Raw genomic sequence first — 26685 nt, forward strand, 5'->3', positions numbered from 1 at the left:
AATTATTATTTTCGCTGTTTACTTTAGCTTTCTTCTTTTTTTTGCGCTGTTTTACCACCTTCTTACTGTATTTAATCCACTGTTCCTGTTCCTTTTCCCTTGCCTGTATTTCACCTGACGAGAAGGCTTGAAAGTATACTTGTGAAGACAAAAACTTTCAAGATGTTTGTAATGAGCCTGAAGTGTGTCCTTTTTATGAGTATAATAATAATAATAATAATAATAATACCCCTCTTGATTAATATTAGTGCTGGCGATTTATCAATTTCCATGGTCACTGACCAGACATGTTGTATGAATATTCTATTTTATTTTATACTTTGGATGAAGTTTTCCATTAGTCATATTTGTGTTGTTGCTAACGGCTTTTGTTGACGTCACTTCTGTCATTTCATTGTATCGTATTACTCTTCAGACATCAATCCTGAATGGCATAAGCGAAAGTGGCACCCCGCCACCTACGCGGACATGCTTTTAATAATAATAATACTGCAACAGAACTACAAGTGCGAATATAAAAGTATCTTTGCAACCATACAATAGGTCCTTTGGTAGAGCAGAGCTGGACCCAGTTTCAGAAAAAACTAGGACGAAATGTAGCTGCTAGAGGGACGATATGCTCATTGCGTCGCTATGGGCTTCCACGAGCTGTACGAGCTCAGCGTCAACAATGCTCTGAATGGCAGCGGTTTTCCGCTTTCCTTGCCGATGCCTGCCGCCAAATATATCTGGAGTGCACAGTATTGGATCGATGTGATAGAACCAGGCCCTGAACAGATGGAGAAAGTTAGAATGTAAAACATCTTTACTTATAAAAGAGAGGCACCTGTGACGTGTGTCTGTGTGTGTGTGTGTGTCACGCTCCTTATAAAGAAGAGGCACCTGTGACGTGTGTTTTTGTGTCACGCTGAAGCGCTGCGGAGCAGCGCTGCCCTGAGCACGCGAAGCGTGCGAACAGTGTAGCACAGTGTAGCTAGCGGCCGCAGAAGCACTGAGCACGCGAAGCGTGCGAATCGTGTAGCTAGCGGAAGCAGCCACAGAAGCACTGAGCACGCGAAGCGTTCGAATCGTGTAGCCACCACCACGTGCTGAGCACGCGAAGCGTGCGAACAGTGTAGGTACGTAGACCCGGGTGCTCGAATCAGAAACGATTTGACAGGTGTGCAATTTCTCATCTGTAAATCTCAACAATGTCAGAATATACTTTTGGAGAGGCGATGGAACAGGGAAGAGAGTCTGGCTTGACCCACCCAGCAGGAATTCAGAACATGGGTGCGCTACAACACAAGCTACAGACGCAGTAAAATTGTCGTATTTCCTTCGGATTTTTTATTTCTACGGTGGTAGCGCTTAAGGGCCTGGTCAGACTGCGGCAAATTTTGGTTGCCTGACGAAAACAGAACAGCGTCCAGAATTTGAATCGCGATCACACTACACATGTGGGGAGAGTGAAAATTCAAACTTCATTTCGAGCGTCAAGTGATAATCTCCACGAACGACGTCAAATTCCTTCACCTTGGGAATCGCCAACACCTTCAGTGCAATCCTTGCAACCATCCTTATGAGTTTTGTTGTTGTCTGTGGCCAATTAGCTCCTCGATATCGAGATGAAAAAATCAGTGATTATCAGCGTCAATGGCGTATCAGCGTCAAATCCTGTTTGGAGCGGAAAAGCGTGGTCCGTTCTTGCTTTTTTTTTGGAGCGTCAACTCTCGCTTTTGCCGCTCTGGCGGCAAGTTACTATGGAGATTCGGATTATAATCCTAGGATTATTTCGATTTTGCCGCAGTCTGACCAGGCCCTTATACTTATACTATAGCAGACACGATCAGTACGAGTAGCAGTAGCAGCCGCGCGCAGAAGCACTGAGCACGCGAAGCGTGCGAATCATGTAGCCACCTAGCCTAGGCCATAGCCTATGGTAGCACTAGCAGCCGCACAAGCGCTGCGGACCACGTGAACCGTTCTCTGCAAATAGAAACATCTGCAACAAAAGGATACAAAAGATCTGCACTGACTGCACTCTGCATCTGATCTGCAGTGAAGAGCGCATCGCACTTTTGTTCGTAAGTTTTTGAATTTTTTGAGCCGCTTCATCCGCCACCATGTGATGGACAACCCTGACCAGCCTCCCGAAGGCGTAACAGACGTCCCTCCTTCTCCTTCCAACGATGAAGAACCTCCCTCACCAGGACTTCAGCGGTCTGGCCACCACCACGTGCTGAGCACGTGTGCTGTTCATGTACTAGTACTTGCTTCACCCGCATGCCACATTCGGCCAGGCAACGCTGGCGGGGGTGCTGCTAGTGTATCGATAAATGTACTTTTTCTTGTGCGAAATGTTGAAGACTGCATCCTGAAGACAGAAGTGGTACTTATAGCTTACCGATCGAGCAAATCACCCTGATTCCTGGACACTCCGGCTCCTCTAGCTCGCAGGTAAGTCTTCAACTGGTTGATTGTCCATTTTTCAAAGGACTCGTTGTCCAAAGGCATCAAAAACCGAGCTTTGGTATCGCTAATTCAACTTGATTCTCCCTCGCAGGACTACTATCAACATTCCCTTCATCGCAACGTACCGCCACAAGAGATGAAGTGCTCGGCTCATTGACCGCTTCGTCAGCCATGTATCAAACATATCACAAAGGTCCAGCAAGAAGTAAATGCAAAAAAACCTTTCTACATATCGGACAGCAATGAAGAAGCGAGAAGAAAACAGAATCCTTCGCTGTCAGTTTTTTTCCGATCCAGGTCCAGGAGAGTCCCGCTTTTTCTGACCGCCTGGGTAAGTAGTAGTAGAGAGGTTAAGTTTCACGTAAAACTCTTACGTCCGTGAACTTTTACGTGAAAAATTCAAAAAACTCACGTAAAATTTGACGTGTTTTACGCGAGTTGACTGTCCCGCACGTAAGTTCGTGACGTGGGTTTTTGGAAGTTTCGCTTGGTTATCCCGATCGAATTTGTGTGAGTTTCCGTAGGTTTATCGGTTTTTATCGAGTTTGTTGGAAGATTTGGTATTTGTGCGTACTAAGCCCGAATCCTGCCCGGCAAAATTTCACGTCACGTCGCACGTGTAACTTAACCTCTAAAAATTACACGTAACGTGAGATTTGCATCGCGTTTTGAAAAATGGCAAAAAAACGTGTAACTTAACCTCTCTAATGTACACGCCAAACGCGGTGATTGATCGTTGCGGTTCCAGAACAAGAGCTCGCGCTGGGAGGAATGCACTGCATGTACCCCGTGCCTGTGTCACGCATTCAGTACGCATGCCATGCCCCGCCAAGTCACTGCGTGTCTTATTTGGCAAAAGACCTATTGGATCCATGGAGGGGGCACTTTCTTCGAGATAGGGCATGCACGAGAGGGCCGTTTACATGAGAAAAATAAGCCCGGGCTTATTCAACCCTACAAACACACAGTACACATGGTACAGGCGATGCGCCGTTTTGCGAAAAGTCGACGTTTAGAGGTAGTTTTATTATCCCAAATGCCAAAGCGCGGGAAAATTCAAATGCAAACAGCTGCATTTTGGAGACGTATTTTTCATCGACAGTCGGGCAGTCAATGCCAATTTTCTCAAGAAGAAGAGTATTCAGAGGCATTGTTGTGCATTTTCCGTTGATACTATACGTGTGCCCTAGTGTTTGCATGAGCGAGGGTGGTGGTTTTGCTAAACCGTTCGCATGGCGGGCGGGTTTGTAAGAAGAAAGGCTTCAGCCATTGACGAGCGACGAGAAACCTGTCATTTCGTGCCATTTGAGGTAGCAGTAGCACCGGACAATACTGACACATGTCTGCGGCAGCAAACATAGTGTACTAACGGATCAAAAACAGCCACAATGTGTGTCACTGCGGAAACGGGCTGTAGAGGTGCATTTGCAAAGCTGCTGATTTTCATCGTCTTTCCATGCACAGGGTACGTATCATGCCCTTGGCATAGGCCAAAGCACGAAAGCTTTAGCTGGACACCACCCACAATCTCCACGTGGGTCCCAGTGTACCTGCTGCTGCCGATGAGAACCGCCCTATAAGCGGTTTACCCACCCATGTGTCCTCAATACGACTGAGAATACATCAGAAGTACGCCATAAGCATTGGAAACCTGTACAGTTGAATCCAATTTCGACCAGAATGACTGTATTGGTTGGAAATGCATTGCACCATTCCACTGAAACGTTAACACACAAGAACAGGAAAAGGATGTAACAGAAAACGAAAGAATGTAACACAAAAGATAATCCCAAACCAGTGGAAAAAAAGAACGTGGGAAGAAAAGCACTGTGGCTGGTGTAGGAAGCAAAAACTGCAAATACTAGGCTAAACGGGAAGTACCAAATTATGTGGTTGTTGAGCATCTCCTCAGAGTCGACAAAGGGATAACGGAATGAGAGAGACAGACTATTTTTTGTCAAAACTGTCACAAGCCAGCAGCTGGTGATTGTTGAGGAAGGTAGTTACACCACACTGACCGACACCACTGCTGTGGGTAATGATTACGTGCATCGATCATTGTGCAGCACCTGGCAGCAATAAACCAGACAAAGCAGTACAATACCATGCAGAAGATGAAATGCTTGACGGAGTATAAGTAGTAGCAGACAAACTGTTACACAATGGAGCAACATTATTAATTTTGCTATTAAAATGGCATAAATATATTATTACTTTGACGAATACCCGACACATAACATTCCCGCTACAAGCATTACTAACTCTACTGTCCCTGATGCAGGAGGGACTAGTGGCACACATTCCTACTGCATACCCCAAAGCTAAGAAAGGTGGCATCATGCTCATGTGAGCCGTTTGGGTACCACCCAAGCTCTGCACCAGGCTCTGTCCAGGTGCCTACACACAACCCTGGAGGACGAATGCAACCCCAAAACACGATGTAGTAAAGGGCAAGTCTATGGCCACAGCTGTCAAAGTTATCCACCAAATTGACCTACAGCAGGCCAATGTACAGTGGAGGAGAGTACCGAGAAACTAAGAATAAAGGACTTATTGCCTGTTTGTCAGACTATCCACCCCAAGCTATGGTCATGAGGGTGGACAATATTGGATGGTGACAATTCCACCTCGCTACTCGTTTTTTCCCCTGGAATGAAGCTTCACACACATACCTGTAGTACCTGTGGTGTCTACAAGTAGTATAAACAGTCCTTCACTTACTCCACTGCTTTCTATAAAAGCCTGTCTTATGCAGAAGCCTGTTCTGACACAAGCCTGAGTTCCAAGATAGGCAATTAGCACAATAGTGTGGATTTTGCATCGGCAACCATAAAAAGTTTGGTTTGACTACAAACATAATGCAACATAATGTAAATAGAGGCCTAGCCACCACACCGGCTTCTACAGAAATACGCCTGGCTTTCATAAACGACATTACAGTAAGTCATCCAGTTCGCACTCACCCACTTCAGTTGGTGCTTGCAGACGTGTTAGACACATACAGCCAGTCAAGTACACTTGCAGGGATCTTTTCTCAATGGGGAGTAACGGCTGGCCATAATACCTACAATACATACAGAATGACAATGGTGAACATAGCAAAAGGGAAAGGCATTCAAGACCTGCAGCTCCATGTATACATGCCGAGTGTAAGCGTGGTGTCTGTGGACAAAATCGACAAAGAGGTACCCTGGCAACAAAATGTAGTGCCAGGATGCCAGCAGAAGGCTAAGTGGCACACCAGTCCAACATGTAAATCAACTACCATCCAGTTGTCACATTAGAGCCCAATTGTTGAAGTTCCACGGCCATTTGCCTGCCACATGCCAATCACAAGCACTGAGGAAGAAACTGAGACAAAGCGACGTCGAAGCAAAACACTAACACAGACAGGCGGGTTCCCCACACAGTGAAACTTCAGTATGAAGTACTAGTAGTACCAAGAGTCCATGACGTCAAGAGTATGCGACTGCACGTGGGTTCTGGCACTGCGCTCGGCCCACATTACGTATCCACGAACTGGGGAATCAGCCCATAGTCCGCAAATCAGAGTTGCACGCTTGTGGGTTGTGGGGTTGGGTTATGCGGACACCTGACAGTATGGATATACACGTAACATACTACAGGATATAAAGTACTTGTACTATTATGCAGAACCTTGCACCATGCAATACGCTATATCGGTACAGACCAATTTGAAAGGTATTGGAGGTTTGCTATACAGTGTACTGAAGTATCACTGCAATGCTGAATTGCCAATACATGTACATGTAAACAGTTTCCTCTGAGACAAAAATGCGATAATACTCATAAAAAGGACACACTTCAGGCTCAAGATGTTTGTAATGAGCCTGAAGTGTGTCCTTTTTATGAGTATTATCACATGTACATGTAGTGGAACATGAAGCTGTACAACCAGTTGACGTGTATTTGTGACGAAATCACACTACGACTGCAAGACTCAAAATGTACAACAAACATGTAATTTGATGGGGATCTTTCACCGAGGAGTCAGGCGATGGCGGTGCCGTAAAACCTACACGTGGAATTCAGCTGAACTGGAATTGTTGTCTCTGGAGTATTGCTTAATTTAAGCAACAAAATCTACTATCAACTACCCACCTCTTCATGGTAGGGATGGTGAAGAACCAATGACCTAGTCATGGTGTGGGGCTCTGACAAACATCTTGCAGCAGTCAGACAGCCTGTCACAGGCCTGACAAAAGGCTGTGGGTGCAAGTCCGGCTGCAGGATCATACAATGCGAGTGCAAAAAGGCAAATCTGTTATGCAGGCCAGGGCTAAAATGCCACACTTTCAACAACACCTCCGCGGGGGAAGAATCCAACAGTTCCAGTAAGCAAAAAGTTGTTTAATTTGAGGAGACTGAAAAGCAAGAAACCAGCAACGAATTGGACCAAGATTGAGTCAATGTGCACACAGGTGATGCGTGCGTGTTATTGTTTACTGGAATTATGGCGTATATGCTAGAAACATGGAATGCACTACGAATTCTGACCTGAAATACACAAATATACACATTTGCCTGAGTTTCAATGAGCATGGATAGATGTGGAACACAATACTTCCACTGGAAATGGTGATATACCGGGAACACAATCCATCTGCTGCTAGATGGGCGAGAAACTATTGTAACCTGGGATATATTGAAACTTAGGTGTGATGAAATGTCACTTTCGTGGATTTTACACGTATTACAAAAAAATTCTTTCATTTCGTGCCATTTGAGTTAGCAGTAGGTCTGGACATAGACATGACCAAATCTTTACACAGGTTGGTTGGGACTATCTTTCTGCTATCTCGGATATTGTGTAAGATTTGATGGAGTCCATTACTGGCTGAATACCAAAGGAGGGAGGAAATTTCTACGACTGTACTGTAAGAAAACGACAACACGAAACTTCCCAATGGCTCAATAGCTGACCCCAAAAATATTACGGATCACTTTAGTACTTACTCAAGTCACATCGAATTCCTTATCGGCGGGCTCCAGGCTGTGAAACGCCTCCAGTGGGTCTGAAAGTTCGACAACGTCAGCCATTACTTCTTCACGGAATCGTCATCTTCACCTCTGCACAAAATGAGCTGACCGGGATAATAAAAAAAATTTTTGTACACATATTATTAAAAAGAGTTGGCACCTATGAATTCAGGGGATGGCCCACGCCTGGTAAAAAGAAAAAGAAAGAAAAAAGAATGTCTGGCACCTATGAATTCAGGGGATGGCCCACGCCTGGTAAAAAGAAAAAGAAAAAAAAGAAATCATATTAACAAAGAAAACTAAAGAAAAAGAATGTTTGGCACCTATGAATTCAGGGGATGGCCCACGCCTGGTAAAAAGAAAAAGAAAAAAAGAAATCATAACAAAGAAAACTAACTAATAGCGAAAAACAATACAGCCATATAACAAGAGGTGAGGGTTAACCCAGACGACACTCAGCATTCACTAGAGCTGAGGGGCACTCCAGCTGCTGATCCAAAGGTGCTCGCCTGGATCGATGACCTCTTAAGGTGGCGCTACACCTTTCCGGCACCGTCCCACGCAAGCACACATATCTCAGCAATGGGTCAACAGATTCTTATAAAATTTTCAGCATTTACTCCTTGGATATACCCGTTTCAGAAACAGCAAACATAAAGCCAAAGATGCCATCTATCTACTGTTGGCATACATGTGACGGATCTGTTCGCAAAATCCGCCGAAAGGTTCGCCTGTAACCACAATATAGAAGACCATGCGTCCTATGCAATAAAATGAGTGCCACTGCAGTGTCTCACACACACATGGCAAGACATTGAACCAAAGAAAGGGGACACCAGCAAAACAAGCCGGCAAGTACAGGAGATTGAAGAAAAAATAACGATAAGCGCAAAAAATAACAAAAGGTTTGACCTGTGCTATCATGAGCATATGAAGAGCAGCCCCCTGAAACTTCGGTTCAATGTCTAGCTAATGCTTCACAGATTTCAAAAATGTATACTTTGTTGGGTCTGCAGGCCACGGTTATCTCAGTAGCTTGGTTAAGAGTTGCGGGAATAGCCAAAAAAAGGGGAAAATTGCAGTATAATACATGTATTTACAATCTGTGTCCACCACGTCAGCTACTTTTTACAAGGCCCCAGTCTCATAAGTGAGACCTTCGTCATCAACAGTCTGCTCCTCCACACCCTACCTCACTCTGCTTCGCCTCTTCCTTGCACTCTTCACTTCATCTGAGGATTTCCTGGCTGCATTCTTGGCTTGCTCACGGTCCAACTTCTCAAGCGCTGTCCGCGTGTAGTGACCAGCTGTTAGGCCCATCGCTTCAAGAATCTCCTCCAAGGCCTTGTTCTTCTCGTTGAAGCAAGCAGTGGCTATGGCAACAGCTGTCTGGACAGTCCTTGACGAGCAAAAGCCAGTCTTTGGACAAATCTGCCAAATGAGGCCATTGATGCACTCGTTCCGATTCTGAGTAGCGCCACGCAAGCATTTCTCGAGAAGTTGCCTCTCAGTCAGCCGCAAGTACACAGGCTTGATGACTTTGAAGACTGCATCCGGCAGGCTCTTCTGATGTTGGTATTCAGGGCCACCAGCTTGATGACTCTGCCACTTGCACAAACTATCTGGTCCAGGGGGGCAGAACTGATGCTGCGGCTTGTCATCTGTTGAAATACAATGCATGACCGATGCCCATATCGCGCGTGCCATGCCTTGCAGGTCATTGCCATGTCCACGTACGTTGGCAGTATACTGCTCCTTGCTGATCTCATGTTTGCTCAGCTTCCTCTGGGATATTGTGCACTGCTGGCAGTGCCGGGAGAGGACTTTGTAGTCGATGACTTTGCCAGTATCCCACGAGATGGCAAGAAACGCTCCATGTAGCGAGGTAAAGCCGCGTCGCATCCACGTTCCGTCGTAAGTGACGGCAATATCAGGGGAAGACGCCAATTCCTTGGCATTCGCAGCTGCACGCTCATGCTGCTGGTGGCAACAACTCTACTGGCCTTTGCTAGTACCTTGGTGTGCTTCTGGTATGCAGAGACATTCATGGGTGCAGGCATATTCATGACAGTGCAGAATTTCACAAGGGATGCCCACGTCCTATCCATGTCATTGCAGTAGCCGGCTTTCTGTTCACATCAGAGCAGTGCCCAGTCTTCTTGGACATAGCTTCACGGCTTTCAGCCTCGCAGCTGTCACAGGCCAGCGATAGAGTTGAAGCCAATCCTTCACGACGTACTTCACATAGTGTAAGGGTGCCATGGCACGCTGAGCAACAGGCACTATCAGCAAGTAAATTTTGTAAACATTCTAAATAAATAATTCGGCTCCCGGTCGTCAGGTAATCATCACCGGCTCATCTCCAGAGCTGTCGCTGTCACTGTCACTAGATGTCACCAGAATTAGACTGTTGGACTTCGGCATCATCCCTATCTTCTGGCAACACAGAAGAGTCCTCTGCCACGACAATTTTCGTAATTTCACTCGACAATTTTATAAATTATTTAGCACATTGATTTCCATGGAATTTGCGCTTCTTTGGACGACCAGGACGGCCTACGTACTGCCTCTTGCCCATAGTGATCAAGGAAGGTTCCACAAAACAGATGAAAGCCAACAAAGCAGCTAAACTGATAAAGAGCTACAGTTTAGAGAATGGAGATTGCTGGTATAAAAATATTTACCAAAATTTTTAAGTACGACATGCGCACTGTGTGTGGTGACATGCGCAGTGGCACTGCTGATGCCGATGGTGATGTCAGCTCTGCGTGGGGCGCAGCAAGGTAAAACCAGGGAGATTTTCAGCCTTTCCGCGAAGTTTCATCGCCAAAATGCCAGCGAAATCAAAGTTACACACAAAACATGTGTAATGTAAATTCTAATGCGTTAAAATTTGAATTTTTGAATTTACAATTACTATTTTTGACAATAGCGGCCTTTGAAAGTCCATATCTCAAAAACTACTGAAGCAATTCACTTCAAATTTTCGGGATGTGCGGTTGGGACCTTCCCAGAGGGTCTGGAAGCGAAAATGGGGCCAAAATCCAAAATTCGATTTTTGACCCTCTGAAAGGTGCCGGAAAGGTGTAGCGCCACCTTAAGCTTGCAATCGCCGATCTGATGAGGGCAAACCCTAGGCGGCAACGAAGGTGAGCCATCACCATGGAGAACGGTTCCTTCCGCTTCTCGGCCAGCATTGATGCAATGCGCTTGAGGAAAGCAGAGGCAGCCTTGCCTTGACCACCGGAGGCACAAAACACCAAGGGGACGAACGATGCCTTCTCTACTTCCCTAACACGCTCTTCATAGTGTCGCCGTTTCTCCTTCTCGTGCTTAGTGAACGTGCTGTTGAGGGAGGGAGCGGTGTTCGATCGGACAAAAGGGTTAAATACCCGGACATCAAAGAATGTCCTCTCGAAACGGCCGCCCCACACCCCGCTGGCAGCAACATCTAGGCGGGCGCCATCCTCGCTGATTGCAGTACGATACCTCATCCGTTCCCCGGAAAGTGGCTGGAGAGACGGCTCCACACTTACGTCATGTGCGACGCGTGAAAGCAGTGAGGCGGTGATGTCTCGCAGCTCGTTATGCCTGGATAATAAAAACGGCTTTTTTCGCTCTGGCGCATCGACTGAGTAGGCGTACGATAAGCCCGCCTTGATCTGTAATACCCAGTCATTTTTAGAGCGCGCGTTTACATGGTCAGGCGGGCTTATTCAGCTCGGCCCGAGCTGAACTAGCCGCGAACTAGCCCTACCCTTGACGTCATGACCCCCGCCTTATCAACCCCGGCCCCAGGGCTTAATTTAACGGTCAAGAAGGGCTTATAAGCGAGTTTTTCCGTATTTTTCGATTTTGCCTCGTGAACCTGAGAGAATGTGGCCGTGGACAGTGCGTCTCTTTTATTTATTTCTTGGTATGTTTTCTTCTGTTTTTTGTCCAGTGGAAGGTCCTAGCCCATCCTTCACCTTCTCGAAAAATAAGTGACAATTGGAAAGGCAGTAGAAACCTGAGCCGGCATTTCTTGATCCAAATTAATTATTTCATCAGACACGAACATTTACCACTGCGTTCATGTGCGATTTGAAAAATAAAATGCGCGCAGAACTCGCAGTCACCTGGTCACTCACCTGAGCTCAGCCCCGTACAACCGTCATGAAACGGTTGAAAAATTAGCCCGAGGCGAATAAGCCCTGGCTTATTTTCCTCATGTAAACGGCCCCTTTAACGCGAGTACGGTATACTATAGTGCATGTACTGTATGGACTCTTGTAGTCTCGTCATGCAAGAGTTCATAACCTGTAATGAACTCTTGTACATGTATGTTCTAGACTACATATGTGGTACATGACCCCCCATGTACTCTTGGCTAGCAGTGCTAAAACAGTCAAGTAAGTTTCAAATTTTCTTTCTTCATGACATTGTTGCCTGATGTGATGATTGCAAGAGCATGAAACTTGAAGTACTGTAGCATCAAACACGCCTTCATTGGCCTTGTTCTTCTGACATACTAGTAATAATAATGCCCTCATTCAGGAGCAAAGAGCAGCTTCTTCTTTCGATGTGAGTGTGTCCGTTTGCATTTGTGTACACAGCGAAAATATGCAGTTTGTTGAAGCACTGACTTCGTATTTTGAACAGCGTAGAAGTTCTGGATTGACGATTCTGGAGAGTAAATGAAGCTGACTTCCCGGTGTACCAGCCAATGCGAACGACGACAGTTGGCACCCATCACCGTTCTGATGACCAGGGATGTGGCGCAAGTTGCCGAATGCGAAAAATGCGTTATTGTTTGCGCTGGCTTTTTGCTGTGTTCTCCTATTGGTGAGCCAGGGAGGGACCAGAACTCAGCCAGTTCAAGAAGGTATGTGTGACACTAAATTAATATCAATTAAATGATCCGTCAGGCTGCAGGTTGCTCAGGCTGCGGGTGTGATAAAACTTCACTTTCCCTTATTACACTGCATGCACACTCCGTCGTGGACAGCTGGCCAGGAGCTGTCGCGACAACTTCACGAAGGGAGAGAGACCTGGTTCGTTCTTACTCTTCTTTCACCACATAAAGAATATTGTTTGGAGATAAAACTACCGAGAGAAGGACACGAAACACTACAAGCGAGCGCTCCGAAAAAGGCTTCGCTCGCACGGCAGCGCACGCATGCCGTGCCAGCGTACTGTGTACAAAGATGAGAAACCAAAATAGATTTTGCTGTGTGCAAAAGCCAGCCAATTTGGGAAGTGTATCGTAGCGACCGCGCGATCGCGTGTCGACGCTAAGATGGCGGCTGCACTGGAGTGCGGCCAGTGCGTGCATGCAAAAAAGGGAAATAAATAAATCGTGAAAACAATTATTAAAATGAAAATTCCAGAACGTTTTCTTGTGACTATTATCAGTGGAACATGGTCACATGGTATGAATCACTAAACAAACCAGTTCTATAGCTAGAATAATATGAGAAGGAGCGTGACAATGCAGCCGCTCGCGGTTATGCATAATAAGTTTAGTAGCACCAAGAGTACTCGTAGTTGTAACAAAGCTTCCAATCTCTCTCTTGTGTAGCACCAAGAGTATTATACTCTTGGTAGCACCAAGAGTATTATACTCTTGGTAGCACATACAAGTACCATAAATTCAAAGTGCACTCGTAACATGTGTTGAAATATTGACAGTCTGGCATTCGCACATATTGCAACAGCGGGTTCTGTTTTTTTTTGTTTTTTTTTAAATTTTTTATTATACGCCCAGCCTGCGTATTTACTTGACAGCGTATGTACGTGTAGCTGGCAAATAATCACTGTGTCACGTATGAAAATCTATAATAATGAGTAGACACAAAAGGCACAACAGAGGTTTACAGATTTGTCGTAACTCAGTTTCTTGCTCAATGCAATCATCAGTTGCGACTATACGTTGTGCCTTTTGTGTGTAATAGTGCTCCACATTATTGTGTTGAGCCCTCTCCGCTGGCAGAAGGAAGTTTTCCGCCTTGTAATAATGAGTAGAAGTACCCAACGTAGGAAAGAGCTTTCCTGCGGAAATCCGTAGAGAGATTTACGTATGAAAGTTGCCCTCGCTCCCCGGCGCGTACAACATACGGATTTTCATACGTAATTACGTTGAGCGAAACCTCCCTATTTTATAGGTTTGGATGATACGCATTTTATGGTACATGTCCGTAGTTTGAGAACATGCGAACGGGCAGGTGTACATGCCTGTATGCATCACACCCGGGAACAGTTATGTACTCACTGGTGTGTGCATGTACGGTCCACGTGTAAACTTCTGTACATACCAATGACGTGTACATTGCAAATGTAAGACCGCACCATCGAACCCTATGCAGGGCTGGATCAGGCGTTGCACACACTTTGTGTGTGTGTGGGGGGGGGGGTCTGTACAGTGTTCTGGGGGGGGGGGGGGGGGTCTGTACAGTGTACTGGGGGGGGGGGGGGAAGAGGCTGTACAGTGTACTGAGGGGGGGGGGGGTCTGTACGGTGTTCTGGGGGGGAGGGGGTCTGTACAGTGTACTGAGGGGGGGTCTGGACAGTGTACTGAGGGGGGGGGGGGGGTATGTACTCTTGTACCACACCCCCCCCCCCCCCCCCCCCCAGAATGTGCAACACCTGATCCAGCTCTGCATAGGGTCTTGGTCGAGCGTAATCGAATCTTCTGATGGCATGCGTACGCTCCACACCAGCGCAAGGCCGGTCTCGAGGCAGGGCACCGTTGTTTTTGATCCTAGAGTACCCGCGACTCCCCGGGTTCCCCTCAGATGCGTACGGTATTATGACGCAAAGATCCGATTACGCTCGACCAAGACTCTATGGCATGGTATGCAGAGCTGGATCAGGCGTTGCATTCTCTGGGGGTTAGGTACTCTTGCTTGTACATGTACAAGTACCTACATACCAGTGTGTGTGTGTGTGTGTGTGTGTATGTGTGTGTGTGTGTGTGTGCGTGTTTGTGTGCGTGTGTGTGTGTGTGTGTGTGTGTGCGTGCGTGTGTGTGTGCGTGTATGTGTGTATGTGTGTATGTGTGTGTGCGTGCGTGCGTGTGTGTGTGTGTGTGTGCGTGTGTGTGCGTGCGTGTGTGTGCGTGCGTGTGTGTATGTGCGTGCGTGTGTGTGTGTGCGTGTTTGTGTGTGTGTGTGTGTGTGTGTGTGTGTGTGTGTGTGTGTGTGTGTGTGTGTGTGTGTGTGTGTGTGTAAATTAGTGGCGGTCAATTCATCAGCCTTGCAAGCTGTTGAATGGTGTAATCCCAGCACAAGTTGCTATGTCTAGCATAGCTGTTCGCTATCATTGCTTCCGCGATGGGCATGTCTGAGTCTGATGTATGTGTGTGAAAAACAGAGATTCACTGGCCAGAATAAGCCACTTCAATCAGCTGTGTGGTGGATACCAGGCTAAAATTAGTGGCGGTCAATTCATCAGCTTTGCAAGCTGTTGATTTATGTAATCCCAGCACAAGTTGCTATGTCTAACAGCTGTTCGCTATCATTGCTTCCGCGATGGGCAGGTCTGAGGTATGTGTGTGTTTGTATGTGTGTGCGTGTGTGTGTGCGTGTGTGTGTGTGTGTGTGTGTGTGTGTGTGCGTGCTCATGCACGCTTGTGTTGTCTGCTGTGTATGTGTACATGCATGTTGGTTAACAGCCGGCAGCTTTGTGGGCGATGTTGAGCTCGCTCACTTCCGCATCAAGTCGCTCAGCTCGCGCAGCCAGGAGCTGAAGCGCTCGATCGCCGAGATGCGTGCTTTCCTCGCTCAGAACGCCAAAAAGGTGGGACACTTGGATCCAACGGCAGCTACTCTCTCCGGGAAACTGGGCGCTCTGGGCAGCGATCTGCTTGACAACCAGCAACGTGGGTTCAAGAATTCGAAAGCAGACGCCGACGCTGTTGTCGGTGTTCGGGCTGTTCAGCCGCAGCAGCAGCTAGAGCCAGTGAAACAGCAGGCGGTCGTCGCTGCCGGTGGTGGTGGTGGCAATGCTGCTGGCGGTCTCGACACTCTACTGCACCAGTCCTCACAAAAGGTACTGGACACAGTGGCCGGCCTAGACCATGTCTCTTCCATGGCTGCACTCAACCCAATACGCAAGACCAGCCAGGGTCGATCAGGAGGTAAGAATGGTCCTGGGCTTCGTCACACTCCAACCGCTCTCTGTTTCATGGCGTGAAGGGGGTGCCGGTGGTGGTGGTGCTGCTGCTGTTGCAGCTCCTCCTGCTGCTGCTGTTGTTACTGCTGCTGTTGCTCTTTCTGCTCCTCCTGCTGCTGCTGTTGTTGTTGTTGTTGTTGTTGTTGTTGTTGTTGTTGTTGTTGTTGTTATTGTCACTGCTGCTGTTTCTGTTTCCACTGTTTCTGTTGCCACTGCAGCTGTGTTGAATGTGTGGCTGCCGTACAGCTACTGTTGGCTTTCTTTCTTGTTGTATTTCGGCCTTTGGCCTCTGGTTGGTGGATCTGACCTATCCTCCCCCACCGTTTAGGAGGCGCATCTGACGCCTGATCATGGGGTGGCGTTGTCCCACGGGAGCGGAAAGATGTTTCTGACCCGCCCGGTACTGCAATTTCTTTCTCTCGCTTTTCTTCTTGTTGTTGTTGTGTTGCTTACACAGTGAGACTGGTGGTGGGCATACCAACCGTACATCGTAGTAAGCAGAGTTATCTCCTCGCCACGGTACAGTCGCTCATTTCCAACCTGGCCATGTTTGACCCGACGGACATCCTCTTCGTGGTCATGGTGGCCGACACCGACAAAGACAAGGTGGACTTTGTTTTCTCGGAGATGTCTTCCAAGCTCTCCGAGAACATCCAATCCGGTATGGTTGATGTTATAGCCCCACCACCTGCTCTCTACCCGGATCTGAAGAGCATGAAGCCATCGTTTGATGACCCAAAAGACCGTGCCACGTGGCGTGTGAAGCAGGTCTTTGACTTTGCATACTTGATGATGTATGCGCGCTCGCGTGGTATGTACTACCTGCAGGTTAGTCGCGTGTGTTTGTGTGCGTGTATGTGTGTGTGCATGTTTGTTTGTGTATGTGTGTATGTGTGCGTGTGTGTGTGTGTGTGTGTGTGCGCGTGTGTGTGTGTGTGTGTGTGTTTTGCCTTGCAAGCTGTTGAATGGTGTAATCCCAGCACAAGTTGCTATGTCTAACATAGCTGTTCGCTATCATCACTTCCGCGATGGACAGGTCTGAGGTGTGTGTATGTGTGTGCGTGTGTGTGTGCGTGCGTGTATGTGTGCGTGCGTGTATGTGTGTGTGATCCCGGTAGCCTAATTGGTAGGGCACTGTCCCGGAATGACAGGGATGCTGGGTTCGAATCCCGCTTGTGGATGCTTCTTTTGCAACAGTATTTCTGTGTTTCTATGACCAAGCAGATGTGTGTTCTCTGTGTGTGTGTGTGTTCTGTGTGTGTGTGTGTGTTCTCTGTGTGTTCTGTGTGTGTGTGTGTGTGTGTAACACGGTGCAGGTGGAAGACGACATCCAGGCCATGCCCAACTACGCCACACACATCGTCGAGCGTGCCAAGAAGGACAACACGTGGGACGTGCTGGAGTTCTCCTCCCTCGGTTTCATCGGCAAGCTGTTCCGCTCCAACGACCTGACGGAGATGGCACACTTCTTCCTGGCAAACGCGCCGTACAAGCCGGTGGACTGGCTGCTCGACGACTGGTTCTACGTGCGCTACTGTCATCCGGAGAAGGACTATAAGGATTGTCGCAATCGGAAGAAGGCACACCGTGTGCTCTTCAAGCCGTCGCTATTCCAGCACGTGGGCCAGTACTCCTCGCTGGACGGCAAGATACAGAAGCTCAAGGACAAGTCGTTCAAGCAGGAGAACCTGCCCTCGCTACACACCAACCCCGCCGCCGTCATATCCTCCTCCATAAAACACTTCCAGCAGAACACGATCGAGGCGGCGTACCTCGGGACCGGCTTCTTCTGGGGTATGGGTCAGTCGCGGGATGATCGTATTACCGTTACGTTTGGCTCGCCGACAATTCTGAAAAGAATTCTCATCGCGTCCGGGAATACGGATCATCCCGGCGATTCCTTTGCTAGCTCAGTCAAACTGCAGTATCTCACGCAGGAGGAAAACAGCAAAAACCCGGTATGTTGGTGTCTCTGGATGTGTATGTGTGTGTGTGTTTCTCTCTATCTCTCTCTCTCTCTTTCCCTGACACACACACACACACACACACACACACACACACACCTCAGAGGCTCAGACCTGCCCATCGCGGAAGCGATGATAGCGAACAGCTATGTTAGACATAGCAATTTGTGCTGGGATTACACCATTCAACAGCTTGCAAGGCTGATGAATTGACTGCCACTAATTTTAGCCTGGTATCCACCACACAGCTGATTGAAGTGACTTTTTCTGGTCAGTGAATCCCTATTTTTCATTTTCTTTTTTCTTCTTTTTTACACACACGCCACACCACATACTCCGGCATACACTGGCTATTGGTAACCACCCAGGAGAATGAAAGAAGAGCTAGGAGAATGAGAAAGAGAAGAGAGACGTGTGCGGCCATAATTGTCGGGAATTGAACCCGCAACCTCTCGATTGGAAATCGACTGCACATACCACCGCATCATATGGGACACGCACACACATGCACACATAGACATACAGACAAATCAGTCTCTCTGTTCCTTTCTGGATGGTCCGATCTGCTCTAGGATTGAAGTTCTTGTCCTCCTCATTATCCTTGTTCTTGTCATTCTCGGTGTGTTTGTTTTTGTTTGCAGACATCTCCATCCTGGCAAGATCTCTGTACTCCAGACACAAAAGGCACCTTTGACTGCAAACTCAAGGCCGATATCAAGGAGCTGAAAGCGATAAGCATTCTGTTTGCCGAAGATAGCAAGCAGTGGATTCTCGTGCCCGGGGTAAGCGTGTTGTGCTTCTACACTATTGCGGCATGATGTGTGTGTGTGTGTGTGTTTGTTTGTGTGTGCATGTGTGTGTGTTTGTGTGTGCATGTGTGTGTGTGTGTGCATGTGTGTGTGTGTGTGTGTGTGTGTGTGTGCATGTGTGTGTGTGTGTGTGCATGTATGTGTGCATGTGTGTGTGTGTGGGCTGAGTGTGTGTGTGCAGAGAGTTCTGCAGTATTAAGAGAAAGAATGAAGTGGGCGTTTTCAACTTTGTTGTCTGCAGCGGGTGTTTGCCTGCAGCCAGAAATGAGCAGGTCCCGCTGTCTTGTGCAGGTATGCCTTGATCCTCACGAAATAGCGAAGAAAATGGCTGGTCAAGTTTGATGCAGGGTTCGATTCGGGTGACTGGGTGCACTGGAAGAGTTTGTACATTGTATTTGCATGCACCAAGTGCCATGCCACAGTGGTGCTGGGTGGAAGTCCGATCGCGTGATGGGCCAAGTGAGTTTGTGCCCTGCGCCAGTTCACATCGCGGTGTTTGCAGATCTGGGGCTGAACAGCGCCCTGCGCCAGTTCACATCTCAGTGTTGGCTGGCCTGGGGCTGACACAGCGCCCTGCACCAGTTCACATCTCAGTGTTTGCAGATCTCTGGGGCTGACACAGCGCCCGCCTGGCCTGGCACTGACTCACAAGATAGGAAGTCTCTCAGCACCACACCTCTAGTATCCATAGTAATTTTTCCGATATTGGCCAAACAATATTCACGGTTGGCGTTTCATTCAGCTACACTGAGCTGTTCGCATCCGTAGGAACGCCGCAACTCTCATAGGATCAAGGTGACATGCAGTAGCACTCTTCTAAAGTAATTGCTGGAATAAGACGTGTGTGTGTGTGTGCTTGTGTGTATGTGTGTGTGTGTGTGTGTGTGTGTGTGTGTGTGTGTGTGTGTGTGCGTATACATGGTGTGTGTGTGTGTGTGTGTGCTTGTGTGTGTGTGTGTGTGTGATGGATGGATGGATGGATGCGTGGATGTGTGTGTGCATGCGTTGCTTGAAACCGCCTGGGCTCTTTTCTCCAGGTGTACCTTCACGTATGATCCTTGGATGGCTGCTCCCTGCCAGTGACTCCTTATCAACAAATGTGTTGTACGGCTGTGTATGGGTAGCCCTGATCTTGATGTCCTGCCACTGGCAAGTATGATGTCATGTAGCCGGGACTCCCCCCCCCCCCCCCCCCCGCGCGCGCGCGCGCATCGTGACATTCTCATCTGGCAGAATGTCCACGGTGCAATCTTCGCCTTCAGTTACAGTAGCTCAATACCGGATAATTATCCCGGACGGTGGTCTCTTGCTTGTCTTGACCACATCTCTCTACAAGCACGTAGGTGTGGTTTTAAGAACCGCCAAGAAGTGACTATCTTCCACTACGCCGCAGAAAGATGCCCATAACTCATAAGGCTGTGTGACTTGGCTTCACAAAACCCTTTGTTTCTGTCTCTGGATGATCCATGATCCCGGGCAGCGTTGCCGGAATCTGTCGTAGACTAACTCTTATATCCACTTGACGTATTAGCCCGCACACCACACACACGCGCGCGCGCGCGCACACACACACACACACACACACACACACACACACACACAGCAGTGCAGGCCCAGGGCCAGCTCCCAAGGGGTGATGCGGCCCCAGGTCGGCCAGGGCAGATAATTTCCGCATGCCCTATGTCAGTGTCATGGGATGATTCATCTCTAGCTATCTGTTGCAGCATCACATCTGATTGTTCCAGCTTGTTGTTGCTTGTTCCATCTTGTTGTTGGTTGTTCCATCTTGTTGTTGGTTGTTCCATCTTGTTGTTGGTTGTTCCATCTTGTTGTTGGTTGTTCCATCTTGTTGTTGGTTGTTCCATCTTGTTGTTGGTTGTTCCAGCTTGTTGTTGCTTGTTCCAGCTTGTTGTTGGTTGTTCCATCTTGTTGTTGGTTGTTCCAGCTTGTTGTTGGTTGTTCCAGCTTGTTGTTGGTTGTTCCATCTTGTTGTTGGTTGTTCCAGCTTGTTGTTGCTTGTTCCAGCTTGTTGTTGGTTGTTCCAGCTTGTTGTTGCTTGTTCCAGCTTGTTGTTGGTTGTTCCAGCTTGTTGTTGTTGGTTGTTCCAGCTGTTGCAGCATCACATCTGGTTGCTCCAGCTTGTTGTTGGCTGTTCCAGCTTGTTGTTGGCTGTTCCAGTTGTTCCAGCTGTTGCAGCATCACATATCGCTAGCAACAGATACACTGTAATGTGCATGTCTACAATTAGTTCAGTAGTCCTCACAGGACATGATGTACCTGCACAGGACATGATGTACCTGCACACACTTGATCATGCACTGGACATCTGTGAAATCTGGAATTGGCGGAGAGTGGCATGGCCATGCGAGCCGTACCAGTGGCGTCGTCGGCCCTGCTCGGCACGCATACCCCTGCCCGTCGTACCAGTGGCGTCGGCGGCCATGCTCAGCAGCACGCATACCCCCCCCCCCCCCCCGGCCCTGTTTCCTGCTGGCTCTCACGGCAGCCGTACCAGTGGCGTCGGCGACCCTGCTCAGCAGCACGCATACCCCCCCCCCCCCTGGCCCTGTTTCCTGTTGGCTCTCACGGTAGCCGTACCAGTGGCGTCGGCGACCCTGCTCAGCAGCACGCATACCCCCCCCCCCCCCTGGCCCTGGCCCTGTTTCCTGTTGGCTCTCACGGTAGCCGTACCAGTGGCGTCGGCGGCCCTGCTCAGCAGCACGCCTCCCCCCCCCCCCCCGGCCCTGTTTCCTGTTGGCTCTCACGGCAGCCGTACCAGTGGCGTCGGCGGCCCTGCTCAGCAGCACACATACCCCCCCCCCCCCTGGCCGTGTTTCCTGTTGGCTCTCACGACGTTTGCCTTGCTTCTTAGACTGCAGCGCTTGTCGTTGCCATGGCGCCCCACGGTGCTGGACTAGAGTTGCTTATGTCTACCGTTCCCTATAACTGACCCTCTTGACACACGTAGACACGCACGCAAACACACGTTCTCGCGCTTGCTGTGATTTTTGATTTCTATTTATTAGCGTGTTCCCGTTTTGAAACTGTGTATGCATTGCCCTCAGCCCTCAGCCTCGCTAACTAAGTTAGGAGTGGCAATAACTTATTGGGTATACACTCATGTAATGTGTGGGTGGGTGGGTGCGTGTACGTGTGTGTGTGTGTGTGTGTGTGTGTGTTACATCGTGGAATATCGATTTCTTCAGAGCGCCAAACGCTTTGGCAGCTTGTGCAATATGTCCTGCGAACGCTGCAGCTTCCCCTGCGCCCGCTGCAACCGCTGTGTGTTATCGCGCCAAGGCATAAAGCGTCACAAGTGCAGCCGTGGCTCGGCCAGAGTAATTAGCATAGACCATAGCTCATTGTGCATCGTTTGCAATTGCGGTTGGCGTTTCAGTAGACCACAGGACCTATCCTGTCATCGCCCCTACTGTTCCGAACCTGCTCACCCCCCCCCCCCCCCAACCATGGGGTCCGCATAGCCAGAATATGGCAGCGCGTCCAAGGTGTGTGTGTGCATGCGTGTGTGTGCATGGCCGGCACCAGTGGGGCGGGTGCATGAGTACATAAAATGTAGAAAAAGTTCCGTTTGTGGGCGGGTCGAAGAGTGTCCATGAAGTCAGTCTTGTTGCAAGTGATCAGAGTGAGGAGAGGGATCAGATCAAGGAGTTGTAAAATACGGTCTTTTATGACTCCCTGGATCGGAGCGATAAAAATGCTACGACTCGACCAGCGCTGATCGATATCGCGATCATGACTCATGAGGCGTAGCGCGCTTTTGCTTGGTGACGTTTTTTGTCACTGCAAAAATTTTGGTCGTGCGTTTTATTTTTGTCACGTGCAGCATGCTGGGTTTGCTGTCACAAGTACCGGTACAATGGTAATAGTACGTAGCAAGCATTATTTTTGGTGACAAGGAGACGTCTTGACAGTTCAGAATTCTCCAGGATTTGGACGATCGTCTTGTCTCAGACTCGGACTAGTCCTGAGCGGCCGTGCTTAGCTGCCTTGTACTGCTATGTACAATACTCAATACTGCAATAGTCGTAGTTACGTAGAATGATGTAGTTGAGCTCGAGCCCGATGCCAAGTCCGGTATGGAATCAACGATGCAGCCGCGGGGCTGCCTGCACTGTCAAGATAATTCCAATGATTTTCGGTCGTTGGGCCTTATACCATGGGGGGAGCGGAGAAATAATTCTCTACCGCCCATCATCCTTGTGTGCCCTAGCTGCGAACGGGTGACAACAAGCTGAATCCAGGTTATGCGTACACGCTAGAACACCAGTCCCAGTGTTTGGAGAAACCCTTTGCCAGCAGATCTATGATCTATCCGAAACTGTCTGCTTTTAGCGAACGGAACAGCTGCTACAGCGTTTTGGCGAAGTGAGTTTGACCAGCTAGATCAGTACATTATACAGTAGCGCGGCACTAGCACTTGCTTGTGGCACCAGTAGAGCGTGGCTACATACTAAGCATGGCACAGTGCAGGTATGGCTCAAGGCTGCTGTTAGCGGCGCTACTGCTACTAGATATTATATTGCTACAGCAAGGGGCGCTCGCTAGGAACGCAACGCCGGCGGCGTCGACGGAGCAGCTAGCGGCCGGCGAGGTCAACGTCATCCTACTGATGGCCGATCAGATGCGTTTCGACGTGATGGGCGTCGCGAACAACCCCGTTGCCATGACTCCCAACCTCGATAAGTTGTCCAGCGAAGGAATGGTAAGAGAATCTTACACGCGGCGAGCTGACATGGTTAAGTGCCGAATAGCCTGAGCTGCTGCTGAGTGCCACTACAATTGAGCCTTATGCACGTGGTACAGATGTATGAAATCCTGTAAAATCTCGTAGAATCCCGTAGACCCGGTCGGGTGTTGAATGTGCTGGACCCTATTGTGTTTACTGCTATTTCCACTAAGAAACGGGCGCTGAAGGCATTTCTTACGAAAACTATTTTCTGGCAAAGATCTAGCTAGTTATTAGTTCTAGACAAAGTGAAGAAGCTTGAGAAGCGACTGTTTGCCATTAATAATTATGAGGCTAAAATTGGTCAAATGCGCATGCATTGCACACAATGAACACCCAGCGATGCATAGCACACAATGAACACCCAGTGACCGGGTCTGTACACACCTACGGTGCCAGTACTGAATACCGGCGGGCCGCGGCACATCTATATAACCAAGAGTCCATATCCCCCAGAGTGTGCAACGCGCGATAGGGTCTTGTCACGACTCGTTTTCAACATTACATCATTTTCATGTAGCGAATGTCGCGGCCTGCACGCGCAGCTACATGAAGATGACGTAATGTTGAAAACGAGTCGTGACAGAGAGAGATTTGTGTGGCGTTGCACACTCTGGGGTATGGACTCTTGATACACTGTGCGGCATAAGGTCTATGCCGTACAGTGCAGTGTTGCTCATTGAACCAACCCCATGCACAGCACTAGAAACCACTGAGTCAGTCTCATGCAGTGCAGTGCAGTGCAGTGCAGTGCAGTGCAGTGCAGTGCAGCAGTGGTACAGTGTTGCTCAGTGAAATCCAGTCACGGCGTCACTCAACTTGTACACCATGCCGGGCGTTGTGCAGCCCCAGACCCGTGAACACTGGGCTGGGAAATGATGCAAGGCGCAAACATGAGCGACACGACTGGATTTCATTGAGCAGGACTTTTGTAGTACATTCATTCACAATAGCGGGGGGGGGGGGGGGGGTTAAAAATGCTATCAATTAATATAATTATTGATAGCAAGACGAGCGTGATCGTTTGGCCGAATCCGGAGTAGGTGTACTTGGAGTGGAATCCGACCACACCGGGAGTGGCTGGAGTGGAAATGAACTTTGGCGTTTCTTGACAGCTTTCACAGAATCTTTGTTTTGCCAGCACTATGAATAGGTGGTATTGTTTGCCATGAGGAGGGTTGCCCACCACCACCACCATCATGTTGTCTGATGCCGGAGTGCACGGTTGTGCATGAAACAGTCTCTCAGTTACACACCGTGACGGCGCCGTCCCGCACTGTTTGACTGCAATTCTTTGCCGTGAGTTGCTCGCAGTTGCTCACAGCTCGCCGAGTCTCTTCCCCGCTCGCCTTGCACCTCGTTTCTTTCAATAACCATTCAGTGGCACCGGTAGATCGATTTCAACCTAAACTGACAGCGCATACTAAAATTGATAGCAGGGCCGGTCTCGTGCATCTCAGATGCCTGATTGGGTTTTGTAAATTTTTCTATTTATGAATTCTCCACAGGCCTTAGCCTACATCGAGGGAGTCTCCGTATATAGGCACACCTGAGTGGCTGACTTATCGATAGCTAGACAGAGAGTTGTGGGGCTGCATATAAAAAGTTCAAGTTTGAATCGATGTGATCGTGCACATGGCACACAGCGCATGCCCAATTAGACAGCAAAGGGTTAACACTAGGGGTGAAACGGTTACCCGTTAAGGTTACAAACGGGTACCTGGCTTAACGGGCGGGTTATCGGGTACCCTTTAGCAGCCAATAGTAACAGTTGCTATACAATAGCCTTCCACATTTCTTACCAGGAGGAAATGCGATGTCATGCAATTCACAGCAAGTACACTACATCGCGACAAGCACAGCATGCACACTTACTTCACTACATGCAAAACAATCCAAATTGTCATATGTAGCAGGATCAAACCAGCAACAACACATTCAAACTTTACATCAAACTGTACGACTGTACAAGCCAGCTCATTATAACGTACCATGCCCGCCGTACACGACTAACGGATACTCGTTTGCTAACGGATCAGCTGCTGAACAGACGGGTATCCGGATCACCCCTTTCACCCCTTGTTAATACTATCACCCAGTCGTCGTGGTTACTATGGTTGTGATGCTAGGCAACCCTTCAATAGATGATTTTGTCAACCTGATACCGCTTGAACTAGACTTGGGAGGGCATTGCACACCAGTTGCATACACATCATACTGCAATGTGCACACGGTAGACTCTGAGCTCTGCAGGAGCACACTGAGTCCGTGACAGGTAACCAATGGCAATGCTACTAACCGTACAACTTTGAACTTTGCATGTAACTACAGTAAGGCCAGTAATGTTAACAAACATTTAATTCTAACCATTTAACGAATTTAAACAATTCGTTAACATTTGAAGTCGTTATGTACAAAACTACATGTATGTGTACAGCCGTTTGCCGGTTTTGAGACCCGCTCTTTTCCATTCACTCTGCACTGACAATATCGAACTCGTTTATCGATCAATTTCGGGAACAAGCGGGTCTGCTCCAAAACCCTCTTCCCTATAGCCTAGTAATGAAGCTGCAGGAAGCCTCACCACTGCTTCTAAGCTTAGATTCATGTTGTAGAATTTGAAGCTAAGCCGGCGGCAGCCCATCAGGCTAACCTGCAGGAGTACACCATACACCATACACTGCACTTTTACTAACTGTCGGGTTTCTCGGCACTTGTGCCAGTGGTTGTGAGACTTATCCACTCACCCCCACCGTTAGGCACTGCATCTGCCGCTAGGGTTTACCGGGTGTTAGCGGCCGTCGTGAGTTCCCTTCGGGAACGGACACGATAATTTACTTTTTTTTTGTACTAATTGTACACTGAGCAAAGCCTCTTGTACGGGCAAAATGAATTTCACATTATTATTATTATTAAAAGTAGAAAGGAAAAGGACATAATTATGGAAACGAGTTAAGAGTAACTCTCCACCACTGTAACTAGATACTATATACAGTCAGAAAGTGCAACAACTAGGCACAAAACTGATGAGGAGTACTGTAGGAGTTTAGACTTCGGCTTGTACAATTCGTTCTCGCAAAGCTTCCCCCTTCTTAACTTATCTTTGATATTTTTGACCCACCCAAGTTGGGTGGTGTGCTGCTTTGCTGCTTCGAATTGTAGTTAGACCGCTTTGTCAAATCGCCTACTGGTCTCGTCATCGTCCAGTGACAATCGACATTCTTTGTTCCGTTGAGACTGTAGCTTGTGCTCGTTTTCGTTGCGCTTGCCTTCCCCTCTTTGGTCTTTCCATAACCTTGAACCTTCCAAGTTGGAAGGCTGTCGGTTAGCGCTACGGGGATGTGTTGAAGCTAGGTGTCAGGACGTCGAATGTCTCAGTACTCTGTCAGTTTTGTGCCTAGTTGTTGCACTTTCTGACTGTATATAGTATCTAGTTACAGTGGTGGAGAGTTACTCTTAACTCGTTTCCATAATTATGTCCTTTTCCTTTCTACTTTTATTATTGGCTCAATACCCGAGTTTCAAATTATTATTATTATTATTATTATTAAATTTTATC

General features: G+C 48.2%; 2 protein-coding genes and 1 long non-coding RNA gene across 4 annotated transcripts in view; 2 read left to right on the forward strand and 1 right to left on the reverse strand.

Moving 5' to 3' along the window:
- Nucleotides 1–4108: 4108 nt before the first annotated feature.
- On the reverse strand, nt 4109–7590 carry LOC135828413 (uncharacterized). The gene is made up of 4 exons (XR_010555658.1): nt 7432–7590; nt 6577–6699; nt 5418–5518; nt 4109–4523 (listed from the first exon to the last, which is right to left on the reverse strand). It is a non-coding gene; the product is annotated as an uncharacterized LOC135828413 (long non-coding RNA).
- Nucleotides 7591–11796: 4206 nt separating this feature from the next.
- On the forward strand, nt 11797–21492 carry LOC135828876 (alpha-1,3-mannosyl-glycoprotein 4-beta-N-acetylglucosaminyltransferase A-like). The gene is made up of 6 exons (XM_065341308.1): nt 11797–12319; nt 15107–15571; nt 16064–16434; nt 16923–17564; nt 18212–18352; nt 19417–21492. The coding sequence occupies exons 1-6, from the start codon at nt 12208–12210 to the stop codon at nt 19432–19434; spliced, it is 1749 nt and encodes a 582-aa protein (XP_065197380.1). The 5' UTR covers nt 11797–12207; the 3' UTR covers nt 19435–21492.
- A 969-nt stretch (nt 21493–22461) lies between these two features.
- Nucleotides 22462–26685, forward strand: part of LOC135828850 (arylsulfatase-like) — a 21157-nt gene continuing 16933 nt past the window's right edge. The window contains exon 1 of one of the 2 annotated variants that reach the window (XM_065341279.1): nt 22462–23102. In XM_065341279.1, the coding sequence (XP_065197351.1) occupies nt 22857–23102 (246 nt within the window). In that variant the 5' untranslated portion in view covers nt 22462–22856. The remainder of the gene's footprint in view (nt 23103–26685) is intronic. The other variant, XM_065341278.1, reaches the window with a different exon arrangement.

Source organism: Sycon ciliatum, chromosome 12 (genome assembly GCF_964019385.1).
Source record: "Sycon ciliatum chromosome 12, ocSycCili1.1, whole genome shotgun sequence".
NCBI lineage: Eukaryota > Metazoa > Porifera > Calcarea > Leucosolenida > Sycettidae > Sycon > Sycon ciliatum.